Source organism: Empidonax traillii, unplaced genomic scaffold (assembly GCF_003031625.1).
Source record: "Empidonax traillii isolate 1590-97213 ecotype Southwest subspecies unplaced genomic scaffold, ASM303162v1 scaffold165:size1224784, whole genome shotgun sequence".
NCBI classification, from domain to species: Eukaryota; Metazoa; Chordata; class Aves; order Passeriformes; family Tyrannidae; genus Empidonax; species Empidonax traillii.
In genome coordinates, this window is record NW_020955358.1 from 1,170,140 (window position 1) to 1,186,644 (window position 16,505).

The following is a 16,505-nucleotide window of genomic DNA, read 5'->3' on the forward strand; positions in this document are numbered from 1 at the left end:
AACAGCAGCCAAACCCAAAGGTTGTCAGAGTTTCATATTGGTTTGCTTAACCTAAAGCTTTTTCCTCTGCTTAGTTGAATGCAGTTATCTTAATGAGCTACTTCTCATTGTCTGCTGTGTGCTAAGGATTCATTAGTGGGAGAATTCAGGTGTTCAAAAATTAAGGACCTATCTCCCCATCTCAGCAGAAGATAGGGAAGTGTGGTTGGGGGTTAAGTGGGGAAGGAAAACGAACCAAGCTTTTCTGCTGGACTAGAACTCCTTTAAGGCTTACAAGTCAGAGGGCAGGTTAAGGAGATAACTACTGATTGATTCCATCTGTATGTTGCAACATACTAGAAAGCAGTAGGAGGACAAAGTCTGAAAGATCAGAGCCTTTGCTCAAGTTATTTGAAGTAAATTGTTTATGGAAATGATTCTTTTGCATTTTCTTTTCCTTCGTGATGAAGCTTTTTCCATCTCTGGTATTGCCTGGCTTTACAGAGAAGAGGAGCAAGGTAAACAGCAAATATAGCAATCTGGGGCATATTTACTTTGCATTTTTAGTTGCTAAACACTTCTCTTTATCCCTACTGAGTTTGTTGTAGAATGAAGGAGAAACAGGAAAAGCGGTCTGAAAAAAACTAAACTTCATTTCTTTAATTATTGGAGTCAAAGTTTAGAATGATTTATTGCAATAGTTGTTTTATAAAAAACCTTGCAGACATGGTAAAGCAGTGACTGATTTTCTGTGTGAGTGCTCCAGGTTGTATCTAACATGTACGCTGTATTAGTGCCTCCTTTGTTCTATTTTCCCTCCCTCAATTTAGCTGAACACTTCTTGTTTGGTATAGGCAGTTTGTACCCAGTGCTGAGGACTAGCTGTGCTTACACAGTAAAGGCCAGAATTGTGCATTTCTTCTTTCCTTGCTAAATAAAACCAACAGAAAACACAACCACCAACCAACCAAACCCCAAAAACCCTTACCCCAACTCTTCACAACGGCACTACCAGACTGTGAAAGAATTGTCTCCTCTGCAGGAAATGTTTTCTCTTACTTACTGTTTGTGCTACTTTTAAATTCCGCTCTTGTTTAGTTGCAGCATGCAATTAATAAGTGCATGCTTATTAATAATATATTAATAATTACAGTGGCCTTACCTTTCCTTTATTTTAGAGCATTAATTTCCTTGTTTAACCTTACCTCAGTAGGTCTTAATATTTGGGGCCAAAAATTGCAGAATCTGACAGTGTTAGGATTTTGGAATAAAAAACAAGGATATGGAAAAACAACAATAACCAAAAAAAAAAAAAAAAAAAAGCTGTTCTGTTTACCCAACCAGCCTCTCTGAAGAGGTCAGTTAGCCTCCTCACAAATTTGTCAGGTGGTTGAACATAAATCAAGAAAATCAAGTTTAGTCTGTGCTGTGGCTGCCAATAATGCTGGATTAGCTTCTGTTGCAAACACACTGAGCCTCAACTAGCAGGGGCTTGTGCTGTGCAGAGGGAGCTGCCGAGTTCCCTGTTCCTCCCAGTGCCAGGAGAAGGAGACCAGGTCTAGACCCTCTTTCCCAACCTGACTCTTCCTTCCTGACCCACCTTTTCCTAAGGCCATCCATGTGCAAGTAATGGAATGGAGAGCAGTAACTGTGGGATGCAGAGAGATGAAGAGCCTAAGGTGGCTTGTTTAAGGTGGAGTACACATGGGCTCTCATGTCAAAGCTAAGGGCCTGCCCAATTCCTTGCTGGCTTTGCCTGGAGCAACTTTGCAAAGGAGCTGGCCCATCAGGTTAGATTCCTGTTTCTGTCCTGATACCGCACCTTCTTTCTGTGCAACACCTCACCCACTCCCTGTTTTCAGGTGGTGTAAGTTGCCGTTTTTATTCCTCATCCCAACATTGACAGAGGTGTCCACATCAGTACTAAGAGCTGCACTTCCAGGCTTCCTCAGGCCTGGCTTGTCCTGGCAGCCTGCTGCGAGGTATTTCCTGTGGCCAGCTGCAAGGCAGTAAAAAAGAGAGAAAATGAAGGTGGGCCAGGCCACAGAAATAAAAGGTGCAAGAGACTAGGCTGAAAATTCAGAGAAGAAATGAAAAACACATAGGTGAAGAATGCGAGAAGAGGAACAAAGCTAGGTGAGACTCAGCATGCAGATTTCAAAATCAGAGGCTTCCAAGGAAAAAGCAGGAAGTTATTTGAAAGGAAGGGCAGCTGGAAGAATTGTTCACTAAGCCTGTTACTAAAATGATTTTCAGTTGTACGTCAGGAAAGGAAGACTATTGGAGTTGGTTGACTGAAGAGGAACAGGATGCATTTGTGCTTCCCATGGTTCACTTACTGCTTATAAGTAAGCTGGTCCTCTCACGATGTTCTGACCACTGGTTCCTGGGTTCACTTTGGTGGCTTGGGTATTTCCCCCCTAAGATCAGATGGAAGATTTGTCTTTTTTTTTCTAAGAGGGCATTAGTTTTCTTTTTCACCTCCACACATTCTAGAAATTCACACCAAACAGTTGCAAGTAAACACATATGAAAGAAAAAATGGATGAGTCAAAGCAGGATCAGAGGACATTGTTAGGTCTGGATTGCACAGCCTTAGAGTGTATATTCTGCATTTTGTGTCAAGTGTACGGAAAACAATAAAGAACGGGCTGGTTCACCGGGTGAATAACAACTCAATTATTTAGGAATGCCAAGATTCCTGGCATTTTTAAAGTATGAACTTTTTTCCCCCCCCCCCCACAGTACTATCAGAATTTATGGCTTGGACCAAGGTATGAATTTTGTATTATAACAAAATGCAGTTCCACAAGCTGTAAGGTGGTTAGTTCTATTTCATTTGGAAGTGAACTTCATTTGGAACTGTGCTAGTGCTTTAACTGGAAAGCTGTGTGATAGCAGGCTCTGAGCCTGTAACGCATTTTCCTCCCTTTCAAAGCCAATAGCCTGCCATTTACAAAGAATCAACTAAAGTTTGAAGTTTAATGGCTTTATTCCCAATGGATTTTGCTTTTGCTTTGTACTGGTACTACATGTTAATTCTCTTTAATGCATATTGCGTTATAAGTTTATCTCATGCTGCGATTAATACATAGCCACATCTCACATTCACAAAATGCATATTTAAATGTTGTATTGCTGTTCACAAATCCTTTAGGCATCACTAGACATTGCAACGAATGTGGCCCCTGTGAATTTGCTGACTATTATGACCCTTCTAAAGACTATCAACCAGTCTCTGCCTACACCACTATGCCAAAGTCAGTTTGGTCAGTACGTTCCAGCAGCTGTGTCTCAACCCCTGAAGTCACTTCATGTTACTGTGAAAAACTTGTACTTGATTAAAGCTAATTTAGTTCCATTTCTATGTGGAACAGAATTAGGCAGGCAGCTTCAGGTCCTGTGAACGACAGTTGCCTGGTTCATATACTTCATAAAACACTGTGTCATTCCCTGAATCCCAAACTAACAAAACATAATATTGTGTTGTCAGGAGCAATGTATCTCTACAAATTACACTGTTTGTAAAGTGCCTTTTTAAAGTATTGAGCAACACTTTTTGCTTGGAAAGTGCTTCTGAAGGCAAGAAGAAAAAACAAAGAGTTCCTGAAACATTTGAAGTTTGGCTTTCCAGAGGGTTTCTCCTTTGTTTGCTTGTTCTGTTGCCTAGAAACTGGCCTAAATAAGAGACTCCATGTAGACAGAGTGTTCTCTGGTGGAGGCTCTCTAATGGAGAAGGGCTGTTTAATTGATATGAGCAGAAACATAAAGTGTGCACGAGGAGCGAATGCCCAACAGTCACTTTGTCAGCTGGCTTATGCAGAGACCTTTCTGGTCTGCCTTTAGTGTGAGCAGATAAACCTGTTGTTCATCTTTAATTTTTCCAGCTCCTTTGAATACTGTGGATAAATGCTCTTGTACTTCAACCTTAATCTGTCCAGTTATTTTAACCTATCTTGGTAGCAAGACATGCACAGCATCTAGAGGTGTGGTGAACTCACAAACCTAGGTAGTGAGATCTGTTGACACGTAGCCTATGTCCCCTCTCCCATTGTCATCTGGGGAATATCTGAAATTCAGCTGTATGGACTGGGTGGGATAGAGATAGGAACAGCACCAGCAACTGGTGATAGCCAGAAAGGCAGGGCACCAGCAAGATACCGAGGTGTCACTTTAAATCCTGGGGATCCATGAAGAACACATCACAGACTGATAGATTTCATATATATAATCTGTGATTATTCAGCAACAAGTGGTGAAGTCACAAATCCAGCTTCTAGCCTGCAGTTCACTGGATATTTACATAGTATTGACTGCCCAAAACACTTCTGCTTGAGAGGATACTAATTATTTTTATTTTGGTTTTAGAGTACTGGAATCAAATATCACTGTCAGCAGTTACTGTACAGAACATGAAAAAAACTTTTTCTTCTTTTTATTATGAATAAATTTTGTTTCTGGCAGTTCAGTATTGTACATCTGGTACAGAATAAGTGCTTCAAACCCTCAAGCTTTTCTTACCCATAATAGATGAAAATAGCACAGCTCTAATTTGAAGATTTTCAGGCCTACTTTACATCTTCTCTTCTACAGCTTTAGGGATGACAACCTGTTTGGAAAAAAAATATCCCAAACTAGCAATCTCTGTGTTCAGACTCTTAGGCCAAAGCCTTAAATGAATGCCTTACATTTGTCTCATGAATAGAAATGGCCTGATTTCCAGAAATGTTGAATGTTCTCAGTGATCTCAATGGACTCTGAGGAGCACCTCTAACACCTGAAATTCATGCTCCCTTTTTTTTTTTTTTTTTTTTCTTTTTAACATAAATACGAATTTACAAGCCTAATTGTCAGAAATCAAGAATTGAGAATTTGGACTGGAAAAAACTGCACACCTAATTTCTTTATTCATTGATCTCTTCCTCATCATCTTCAAACGCTTCCTCTCCATCATTTGCTGTTGCTTCCTGGTATTGCTGATACTCTGAAACCAGGTCATTCATGTTGCTTTCTGCTTCTGTAAATTCCATTTCATCCATTCCCTCTCCTGTGAACCAGTGGAGGAAGGCCTTTCTCCTGAACATGGCCGAAAACTGCTCCGAGATCCTTTTGAAGAGCTCTTGAATAGCAGTGCTGTTGCCAATGAAAGTGGAAGCCATCTTGAGGCCACGGGGAGGTATGTCACACACCGCCACCTTGACATTGTTTGGGATCCACTCCACAAAGTAACTGCTGTTCTTGTTCTGGATGGCCAACATCTGCTCGTCAACCTCCTTCATGGACATGGGGCCACGGAAGACAGTGGCCACCGTCAAATATCGGCCGTGTCTTGGGTCACAGGCTGCCATCATGTTCTTGGCATCAAACATCTGCTGGGTGAGCTCCGGCACGGTGAGTGCTCGGTATTGTTGGCTGCCTCGGGCTGTCAGAGGAGCGAAGCCTGGCATGAAGAAGTGAAGGCGTGGGAAGGGGACCATATTCACCGCCAGCTTCCGGAGGTCAGCGTTTAGTTGGCCTGGAAAACGCAGGGATGTAGTTACCCCGCTCATGGTAGCAGAAACCAAGTGGTTTAAATCACCGTATGTGGGAGTGGTGAGCTTCAGGGTGCGGAAGCAGATGTCATACAAAGCTTCATTGTCGATGCAGTAGGTTTCATCTGTATTTTCAACCAGCTGGTGGACTGAAAGCGTAGCGTTATAAGGCTCCACCACTGTATCAGAAACCTTTGGAGAGGGCATGACACTAAAGGTATTCATTATCCTGTCCGGATATTCCTCTCGTATCTTGCTGATGAGTAGGGTTCCCATGCCAGATCCTGTCCCTCCTCCCAGGGAATGAGTGAGCTGAAATCCTTGCAAGCAATCACAGTGTTCACACTCTTTTCTTACTACATCAAGTACAGAGTCAACCAACTCTGCCCCTTCTGTATAGTGTCCTTTAGCCCAGTTGTTTCCTGCACCAGTTTGTCCTAAAATAACATACAACAGGAAAAGAAAATATACAAAATTATGGGTAAGGTTTCATATTTGAACACTGAATGGGTTCATATCTGTAACAAAAGCTGCTATAAATCTGTCAGGTAGATAACTGTGCTGTTCAGTTTTGTCTCATAATATCTGATACATATATATATATGTAAATATTATGTTGACACTGGAAGTATCAACATAATTTTTTTAGTATCTAGTAGTTTTCATTTATGCCTTTGGACATTTTTTCTTCCTTTTTGGTATTTTACCTTCCATATATGTAAAGGTAGCCTTGACTCCTTGTTTTGAAAGCTTTCACACTTCCAATCCTGATTTTTCTGTAAACACAAGATGACTGTTTAATATTAAAAAATGTGGTCTGTAAGGACCACAATGCATACAAAGCTAAATCACAGGTATATATTTCTAAATGAAATAGGACTGTTCTCACAAGACACAGAGCCAGCTTTGTCATTCTGAAGCTGGGCTTCAGAAGTCCTATTTAACTTGCTGTATCAGGAACTACAGCTTTTTTAATTTCCTGAATGAAAATACTGATCAAAAGAAGCTTCAAGACCATTATTTCAAAAACTTGGAAGTTAAGTGTCTTTTAGGTTTTACTGGTTTCTTACAAACTCCCCGTTCTTCAGGACGTGCAAAGCAACTTGCAAAACTGGATTACTGATATTTCATAAACCTCTTCTTTTCTTCCACAAGGCTATTTTCATTTTGTCTGCCACTCAGTTTATTAAGATGAACAGTCCAGATCATTTGCTATGCCACCATTTTGGTATTACTTAAGTAACAAGGAGGATTAAGTGGGGGATCAGTTTTTTAACACTCTTGTTCCTCACAGTGACTACTATATACATACACTGTGGCTCTGAACTCAGTTTACTCCTGTGAGTGGTATTCAGGAAGAACAGCAGTTTCAGAATCAAGTGCATAGCTGACAAATTCTGAGTTGTTCTCCAAGACCTTCCCCTCCCTTCCTATTACCATGTCTCATTTCAATTCCCAGTGCACTGTGTTGGTGCCAAACACATCAACCAGGGAAACTGCTGGCTGGGATATTTTTTAAATATTACGCACTTTATTTTCACTGCATAAATGCCTGGTTTCCTCATGGTGCATTTGGTTAGTTAATGCATTGTTCTGTATGCTGCTATATTTTTCTCTCTTTGAGCCCAGGGAGCTCAGCACTTCCTGTCCAGCTGGGCAAAGCACACAGTAATATCCTCCCAGAATTAAATATGTTTGTAACCATTTGAGCAGATCCCCTACTACAGATAGGGCAGCATGTCAGGATGCACACAAACAAGCAGACATCACTCCAAAATACAGAATTTAGCTCTGTTAAGATCCTTCTGAGTTTAGGACTTTATCTTATAGGTTGCCCCTTGTGTAAACAATGTGTGGCCCTTCCTCAGTGCGCAGCAAGATAAGAAGTAGGGAATAGGAACAAAACACAAGATAAGAGAAGGGTAATTACTCTAACAAACGGGAAAATTTTATTTTCATGGGAAAAAAAAACCAGTAAAAACTGATTTTACTTGCTTTTGCTCTGTTTGCAGATTAAGTCTGCAAAATTTAGAAGGTAGCATGACTAACACAGAGGTGGACCTGTCCTCCAGTGTACTAGACTCCCTCAGTTTTACTCTGCATGACACAAATTCCATGCCCACACAACTACTACCATACCACCTCTCTCTACTGCACTAGCACAAGCTCTGTATCTAAACTGCATCATGGAACTGCACCAGTGGCTGCCTACACCAAAACTAATGGCTTCCCTCCAGCCCTCTCTCTACTGGCTACCACTGTGATAACACTGCACTTCTTCCACCAGTCAGCCACGTGCCTAGGGTCTCTGACATTTTCATTGGAGATTTCCTGCTGTTTATACCCAGTAATCTTATATTTCCACACCCACTAGCTCTACAACACTGTAAGACCACACTACCACTACAAGCAAAATGTAAAATAAGCCCTGGGAGCTCCAGACTTCTTATCCATGACAACACAGTGCAGTCTGGAGGTGCCAAGACTGCCACACACCCAGAAATCTTGACTGTGATCCCACAAAACTCTACTGGATGGCCTCCACTTATCAGGTGCCTACCTAACTGACCTCTGAAAATCCTACACAAAAATTATGAAGTTCCAGCAGGACTAAACTCTCTAGGTGGGAAAGGAGCCTGCGTTCACAAAACTCGGGACTTGGCGAAACCTTTGGCAGTCTTGGAAGCTCTGTGTTGTATGCGGCCCATCTCTAGTGTACTGCCTCTGTCATTTCTCACTGTACGTTTGCCAGGATCTAAAGAAGCCTGCACGAAGCAACCCCACAACTTATCTGCCCTCTTGGCGCTTCCAGATCCTTCTATCACTTTCTTTTTACAGCACACTGTAGGGTTATCAAAGACATTCAGGTTAAGCTGCACATGCAGAGAAGCCATTTGTGAACAGCCAATTGGTTTTTTAATCCCTCACTCCTTTCCTCTCTTCACTGCTTGAAATAGGAGACAAACCTGCTAAGAAAGAGCAGTAGTTTGCACACTAATGCTTAGAAGCCTACTGTGAACAGCCTTGCTGCAGAACTCGCCTGTGACTGCCTGAGAGCCATTTTGTGGTTGCTCCCACCAGTTCATACAACTTAAATTCAAATGGTATTTATGTAGCAAATCTAGCAAGGTCGTACACAAGAAAGACAAATGTTAAAATGTACAAATGAAAACTGGTTAACGAGAGGAGATACACAAGCATTCAGAGCAGTTCCTGGTGGGCAACTGTATGCTGTCAGAAGGCCAGGAGATCTACTGCTCTCATACAGCAAGATCATTCCATCTGTGCTCCTTCACTTTTCAGATCACTACTTTGTCAACATAAGCATTAAAGTATAAGGACCGTTTTGTATCCATCTCAAATCTCCTGCTGGTCTGAGATAAATTCCCATAACTCGAATATGTGATCACATACTCAGTATACCTGCATGAAATCCTGACTGATGGTCCATGGTTACTTGCAGAGGTGGAAAACATCTCCATCAGAATGAACCCCAACAGCCTGGGGTACAGCAAGTATAGGACTGCCAGCTTCTGCCACAAAATCCTTTGTGGGCCCAGGCCAGATTTTTAAAAGAGAAAACAAAATGCTTTGTTGGCTTTTAACACAGAAGATCATTACTTCAGCGCTCAGCCATTCTACATTATTCAGCAGGTTGGGAGGACAGTGCCTGATGCTGGCAGGGGCCTCTGTCAGATACGAGTTGATCACATGCTGTTGGTTCATTGTTATCTTGGCAGGAAGGGAGTACAGTTAACAGGACTATTGTTGAAGACATTCTGCATTGATTTGGCTCTGGTTTTACTGGTGGTGTGCCAAACTGTAAAGCTTCAGTTCAAGTATTTTCATAGGTCAGGTGAATTCACTTTCAGAGGGCTTGTGTGGTCCATGCAGGGGAAAGGGAATGAAAGGAGAAACCTGAATCCAGAAACATACTTCATAAAGCTGACTAGAGCTATGGCTTTTCTCCCTAAGCTTAATTCTACATGTTGTAACAGAGAGCCTTTGGAAGAGACCCTTAACGTCACTGCCATGGAATTTACAGGAGAACAACGTTCAATAGAACACTAAAAGTTTTAAGTCAAAGACTTAGAGGGACTCTGTATGGCTTCTTTACTTCCCACCTCACCAGCAACAACCCAGACTTAAGTTTGTTTTATACCACCCAAATAATGTTTATCCTTTCTCTGTCCGTCCCTGGCATTGTTCCTTCCTTATGTTGACACGATATACCAAACTAAGTTCCAACCTAAGCTTGCCTTGTCAGAAGGAAATGTTTGTGGCTAGTGCAGACTTGGAAACCAAAAGGACACGAGAGTTCTCATGGTAGCTTTCATTCAGACTTCCTATTTCAGGATCACTTAACTTCCACATGCTGTTTCTCCTTTAGTGCAAAGGAACTGATAATGCTTCTGTACTTCATAAGGCTGCTCAGAAAGGGTAATGTGCATTTTTAAGCTTAGATGAAAAGTACCACAGAATTACAAAGTAGAACAGTAAAGGCAAAACCAACCCTCTGCAAGAACACTGCAAAACCAGTTCTCCACATACTCTCAGACTGTTCCTCATTATGCTGGAAAATAACCCAGTAATGACATGACAGTGTTTTCCATGTTACAGTTGTTCTTCTTCCACTATTACTATACTGTAAGGATCTACTGAAAAAGTTTAATTACACAGCCTAAAAGCAATTCAATGCTCAAGGATTTAATATGAATTCAAGTGAAGAGTAGTCTGGTTGGTTTGTGGTTGAGGTTTTCCCTCCCCCTGCCATTTTTCTGCAGAATTTCCATGCATTTTGTTGCAAAGAAGTGGCCTCAGGATTTCTCTGGAGTTCACAAATATGGAAAGCAAATGTACTTTATCTGAATACCATAAGAAACTTTCAGCAGTTCACTAATTGAAGGAATGATTAACAGAAGAATGACTTTTTCAGTTAACGGGATCTTTTGACTGACTAACAGATAACTTCAATCGCATTGTTAGCTATTAGGATTTCTCAGTGAGATCACTTTGGAACAGAGAGATTAAGTGCTTTGTGACCATTCACTTGCTAATCAAACAGCTGCTTTGTTTTTTACAAAAAAAGAGTTTTGTTTTTTAAAAAGTAACATCCACCTACCAAAGATGAAATTATCGGGCCGAAAGAGCTGACCAAAAGGACCAGATCGTACACTATCCATGGTTCCTGGCTCCAAGTCCACCAAGACTGCTCTCGGTACAAATTTCTGGGCTACAACAAAAAGTAAGCATGCCCTTAATGCTCTGACACAGTTATAGCCCTTAACACAGAAATATGTCTCATACTGTTACTCTAATACATAGTTCATACATATATAAGTACTTCCTATACAGAAAGTCATGGTGGTGAAAAACCCTGTACTCTGGGAACAAATCAATTCAGCTTGAAAAACAGAACTGACATCTTTTGGGTTCTATAGATGGTATATAACATTCTGTAAGCTCTTTATTAGCAATAGATATGAGGGAGGGAAGTTTCTGATTAGAAAAAAATGGTTTACACGTTCTTTATAACCAAGTAGGTAATCTTTTCTGTGAATAACAGGGGGAGTAAAGTGCTTATGGTCAAATGATCCTAATACATCTCACAAGCTTTAATGCTTGAAGGATTCTCCTCCACTGAAAGGGCTACTTGGTGTACATGGCGTAAACAGCGTATCTACCACAAAGCACAAAATAAAACATCCGTATCAAATTGAAATCATTCAAACTCAGTTAAATAATATGAATTAACATAAGCAGGACAAAAGATGAAACATTCACACTTGCAAGTTCATGTCAATAGACCAAAGGACTCAAGATCTCCATTTTACACTGTTAACACCTTCCAACACCAGACTGACTCAGGGGATTTGGACGCCTTTGGCATCCTATTAATGAATTACTGTTCAGTTCTCTATTACCTGTGACCCAACCCTCTCATTCATGAAATTAGAGTACTACAGGTGCAGGCTTATACAACCAACTGTTTAATTTGAGGTAATTGACACGATGCATCTGATGAAGTAATCATGTGTTAGAAGAGCAAACACCTACTGCTGCGCTAAATAAAAAACAAATGTCCACCTTCAGACCCCAAGGAAGCCCCTTGTGCCAATTCTCTCTGTCTGGGGAGATAACTTTGTAAGAAAGTAGGCAATATTTTCTGTGCATAGTGGGTTGAGCCGGGCACAGCTAAGGGGCCTAATGGCATGCAAGGAGGGCGGCCAGATGTGCAGTTTTCTCCCAGACTCCTGTGCCCCTTCCCACGGAGTCCTCTGTCCCGCTCCCCTCCCCGTCCCACACTTACAAGATGATTCATTGTAGTAGACATTGATCCTTTCCAGCTGCAGCGCTGAGTCACCGACATAGCCTCCGGCTGGGTCAATGCCATGCTCATCACTTATTACTTCCCAAAACTAAGGGAGGAAAAGCGAGAAGCGGGTTGGGAACTCCCCTGCGGAGCACTGGGGGCCCTGCCCAGCACCCGGGTGGGCGGCGGCCCTGCGGCAGCTGCCGGATTCCAGGCGTGCCCGCCGCCCCACCCTGCCCGCGCCTGCAGCGGGAGCGGGAGCGGGGCAGGCACCAGAATTCAAATCCAACGGAGCAGCGGCGGCCGCCCCGCTCCCCGCCCGGGCGGGCTGCGCCGCCTCAGCGCTCCCCGGGGCCGCTCGGGCTGTGTCGCCCCCCCGCTCCCCCCGCTTCTGAACCGCAGCCTGGACGGTTTCAACGCAAAAATAATTTTAAAAATAATTTTAAAAAGAGGTCCCATTTGGTTTGGGCACTTCCCAAAGCCTTTTATGGTCACAGGGAGCGGTGCGATGCGCGGTGCCCCGGGCGCGTCCGGCGCAGCTCGGCAGCGGATCGCTCGGGGCACAGGCGGCCCGGAGGGGCGAGGGGGCGGCGAGGGGCACAGCCCAGCCCAGCCCAGCCCAGCCCAGTCCCCCTCCTTGAGGAGTCCCACAGCCCCGAGGAATGACCGGGCGCTCAGAGGCTCCGCCAAGAGCGGGCAGCCAGCGGGTCCCCTTCAGGCTCACCTTGGTCCCGATCTGGTTTCCACACTGTCCCGCCTGGATGTGCACGATCTCCCTCATGGCTGTACCCCCAGCTCTCCCAGCCGCGCTCCCGCTGTCCCGTCCCGCCGCCCAGCCCGGCAGTGCTCGGTGCCGGCCCACCGGGCGGTGCTTTATGGGCTCCCCGCACCCCCCCGCCGCTCTCCCAGCGGCCGCCCCGGCCGGGACCGCCCTCGGTCCCTCGCCGGGACAGGGACAGGGGCGGTGACGGCACCCGCCGCGTGACACCAGCCGCTCGCTTTGTCCCCATCGGCAGTGGGGGTCCCGGGGGGTCCTCCTGCCCCATAATCTGCTGCTCACCCAAACCCAGTTTGGCAAACGTGGGTCCGGCATCCTCCGCATCCCCCTCGGGAGCCCCGCCCTGCAGGCGGACATCGCCGCCTTCTCCGGTCGTTCCTTGGGCAGATCGCAGCCTTCGCTGACGGGGCAGCGTCCAAAGGAATGGGTGGGCCTTCTCCGTGCCTTGCCAAGGGCCATCTTCTTTGCACGGCTCTTTTCCGACGTGGTTTTGCCAGCAAGATAAACTGCTGCCTGAAAATTCTAGCTGGGATGACAAGCAGTCACCGCAGAGCAACTTTGCTGAAAGCTCTTGTCACCACAATGCGGAGCATGCCCTGGGATATGCATGATTTAAATAGCTTCATTTTTAGTGAAAAAGGAGATTTTCTTTCTCCTCCAGAGAGGAAACAAGTTCCCACAGCTGCTGAATCTGCTTTATGATCCCTTTTTATAACTGTTGCATGGTTTCCCAGGTATAGGATGCCTGCTTTGATGCCAGAGTGACTCTTCCATGGGATGCCATTATCTATATAGCCTATTCCAATATATAGCCCTGGTGGGAGGCATTCATCTGTCCATGCACATCTTAACTGTCTGACCTAGTCTCTGCTGTTGTGCAAGAGCAGCCCTTAGGCCAGAGTTATAAAACTTCCTTATCCACACGATCAAAGGTGGCCCAGCTGGGGTCTTTTGGAGAACAATCTTGGGTAGTCTATACAACTTGAACATAGTCAAGGAAGCCACCGCCAATCAATATATTACCTTCAAATAACCCCAAATCTGTATTTTCAGAGGCACCTCCTACCTGTCTGCCCTTATGTTGGTGTGACATGACCAATGTCAGCTAGACTGTGTGCTCTGGGCTCCAACTTTGCCTTTCCATAAATGTTTTTCAGCAGGGCTAGCAGCTTCTAGCAAATTACCTCTGAGTAGCCCACAACCATCATGCTAGGCTGAGTCAAATGGCTTTCTGACATCAGTGAAGCAGCTGGAGGATCAGCACATTTGCCTTGCAAGCATCCACCAGCAGAGGACTGGACACTATGTGCTACCTTCTCCGCTGAACTGTCCTTCTCTGTGTGATCTGCATTTCTGGAAGAGATCCACGAACAAGTCATTATTCAGCAGCCTGATTAGTGAGATTGTCTTGGACTTTGCCTGAATCTATATGTCTGTCCTTGAATATGCCCTCCAGGCCTGGCTTTCCCCACGCTTTGCAAATCCTACCATTTACTGTTTGTACTTGTCATCAACTCTCCTGTTGCAATCATTTTTGATGGAATGCCAGTTTTTAAAATTCGGTTGGTTCCCAGATCTTGCTAGTGGTAAGCCTGAGTGTGTGTTCCTGATAGGGACATGCACATGCACGCGCACCCCTCACACACACGTACACATACATACGTGGATGTCCACAAAGGCAGAAAACACAATATGGATCCCTTCAGTAGCTGATCTTAGACATTCTTCTTATTCAGTAGCTAACCCCTGGATCCCAAGTCTTCCCAGCTGCTGGCACCTGGAAATGTTATCCCAAAAGTCCATAGTTCCATCCCAGTTGCTGGTATTCAGACCTAAATACATGCACAACAACCTATGGCTCCCTCCTCCAGCAGCTGGTCTTAGGACACAGCCTGTTCACTGGCTGACCTCTGGATACTCAGTTACCTCACACAGAGGCACAAACAGGCAAACAAGTTTCTCAGGTAGCTGGTCCAGATTTGTGACCTTACCTGTACCTGACCCCACCAAAGTCTCCTCAGTAGGTGGTTTGGACCCCCTTGTCTCTCCAGTAGCCCCCTCACAGATCCTCTTGTCTCTTCACTATCTTTCCCGGACTTATGGCTGCTCCAAAACTTAATTCCCACCTAGGCTGGCTTGGTGTTTGCTAGTGACAACACACTGATGTAGGGATGCACATAACATATGGGCACTCTGGTCTCTCCAGTTGCTTCATGAAAAACACAAAAGCCCCTGTGACTTGTGGCCTTCTCCTTTGATTGCTGACACTCAAACCACCATGCACACACATACACATGGAATATAGATGCCACTTTCACCCAGAAAAATAACCAAAGTATATTTTAGTAAAAGAAAACAGACTGAGGTGATCAGGTGCAAGGCGTAGCCAGACAAGCATACAGACAAGACAACCTGTTTACACCCAACCAGGTCATTTTAGCCCTGTATCTTCTTATTTTTTCTATATCAAACCACCTTTACTGCCCCTTTTTCCCACCTTTGATTCCTGCTTTAAACACCCCATAAGTCATCTTGTACAATCCCAAAGGTGCTCTTCCCCTCCTTCTCCTAAATATTCCCATACCACTGCAGGCAGTAACTCCTGTCTGTACAGTGATCCATGGTTGCACTGCCACTGCCTATCATCTTAGGTTTGTCTACTATTTGGGAGCAGCAGTCAATTAAACAACATTTAAAGGCCAAAACTTCATCCAGTTTCCCACACATAAAAAGTAACACACTATAGTATATGTAAGACTATGGAACCATGTGGGTGATGAAGGTGAGCAACAGCTTACCCAACAAATTTGCATCTCACATATACAAATTTTATGGTTCGTAAAACAACTTCTAATTTTCAGTCAGACCTGAATCAACTTGCAGCTTCTCCATATTTTACTGCCAGTAATCTGAAAGAAGCAACATTTTTTGGTCACTGAATGTAAACATGCCTTCAAATCCTTTTCATCCCTGCTGGTGTCTACTCAGTAGTTCACCTGACTTAGGAGATGGAGGTGCCATTATAAACTGTGTCATTCTCCTGCACATTCTCCTTAATTCTCCACAAACTTGGCCTAAGATTTTAAAGGCACTTAGATGTTTCAAAATCCTACTAAACTGCTATGGATTACTTCTGGATGTATTTTAAAACACCGCTAAACACCTCTTGGAAATTGTAAGGCACGTAAGTATCTTTAAAGATTTCTCTCCAGGTGCTTCATCTGACTGAGTCCATTAGATTCATTCTATAAATAGATTAATGCAAAAACACACTGTAAATTCTATACAAAGGATTTTCACTTGTTATATTTCACTCTCTCAGATACCTATAATATATATTGACCCCTAACCTTCGTAACTCATAGTATTTTTTTTACTTCTCACTCACTTCATAGGTTAATTTAATACATAAAGTATTGCTTTTTTCACCAAGCAAAAAATAGGAAGAGAGTTTTCTAAAGATTTCACTTGCAGATTTACTCTTTGGATTGGTTTTCCTTTTTAACTTCCTTTGGCAATTTTAACTTAACTTCTGTTGTTAAAAAAATAAATTCATGTATTTAACCTGAAAAATTAGTAAAATGTCACAATAGCTACAAACTATCAGCTCAAGTTTGCAAACTCATGCTCCAGACAATCAGTTTACATGACTTATATTCTTGAGGTATCTGTTGCTCTCAGGAGTGGAAGCAAAAGGCTAAATACTAGAAGAGGTCAATGTTTGCGTTTTAGGGACTGGCATGACCATTTATGATAGACAGGACATGGATTAGGAAGATCTGAATGCTAGGCCAAGTCTGGATTAGTCTGCCATTTCTAAGTGGGAAAAGCCCAGTTCATTTCCACTACACAACTCTTCGGTGCTTCAGTGTGATGGGCAGACTCCATGTGGTTCTTTTTTCCT

General features: G+C 43.6%; 1 protein-coding gene across 1 annotated transcript; it reads right to left on the minus strand.

Annotated features, from left to right (window-relative positions):
* Nucleotides 1-4,311: 4,311 nt before the first annotated feature.
* On the minus strand, nt 4,312-12,672 carry TUBB6 (tubulin beta 6 class V). Its single transcript, XM_027885357.1, has 4 exons — nt 12,548-12,672; nt 11,821-11,929; nt 10,633-10,743; nt 4,312-5,947 (listed from the first exon to the last, which is right to left on the minus strand). Exons 1-4 carry the CDS (start codon nt 12,602-12,604, stop codon nt 4,884-4,886), a joined length of 1,341 nt encoding a protein of 446 aa, XP_027741158.1. The 5' UTR covers nt 12,605-12,672; the 3' UTR covers nt 4,312-4,883.
* Between the last annotated feature and the right edge of the window lie 3,833 nt (nt 12,673-16,505).

Coding starts and splice junctions, on each gene's coding strand:
- TUBB6 (XM_027885357.1), bottom strand. CDS start 12,604: ATGAGGGAGATCGTGCACATCCAGGCGGGACAGTGTGGAAACCAGATC. Junction 11,930..12,547: donor GAAACCAGATCGGGACCAAG/GTGAGCCTGAAG, acceptor TTCCTCCCTTAG/TTTTGGGAAGTAATAAGTGA. Junction 5,948..10,632: donor GCCCGATAATTTCATCTTTG/GTAGGTGGATGT, acceptor ATGTTATTTTAG/GACAAACTGGTGCAGGAAAC.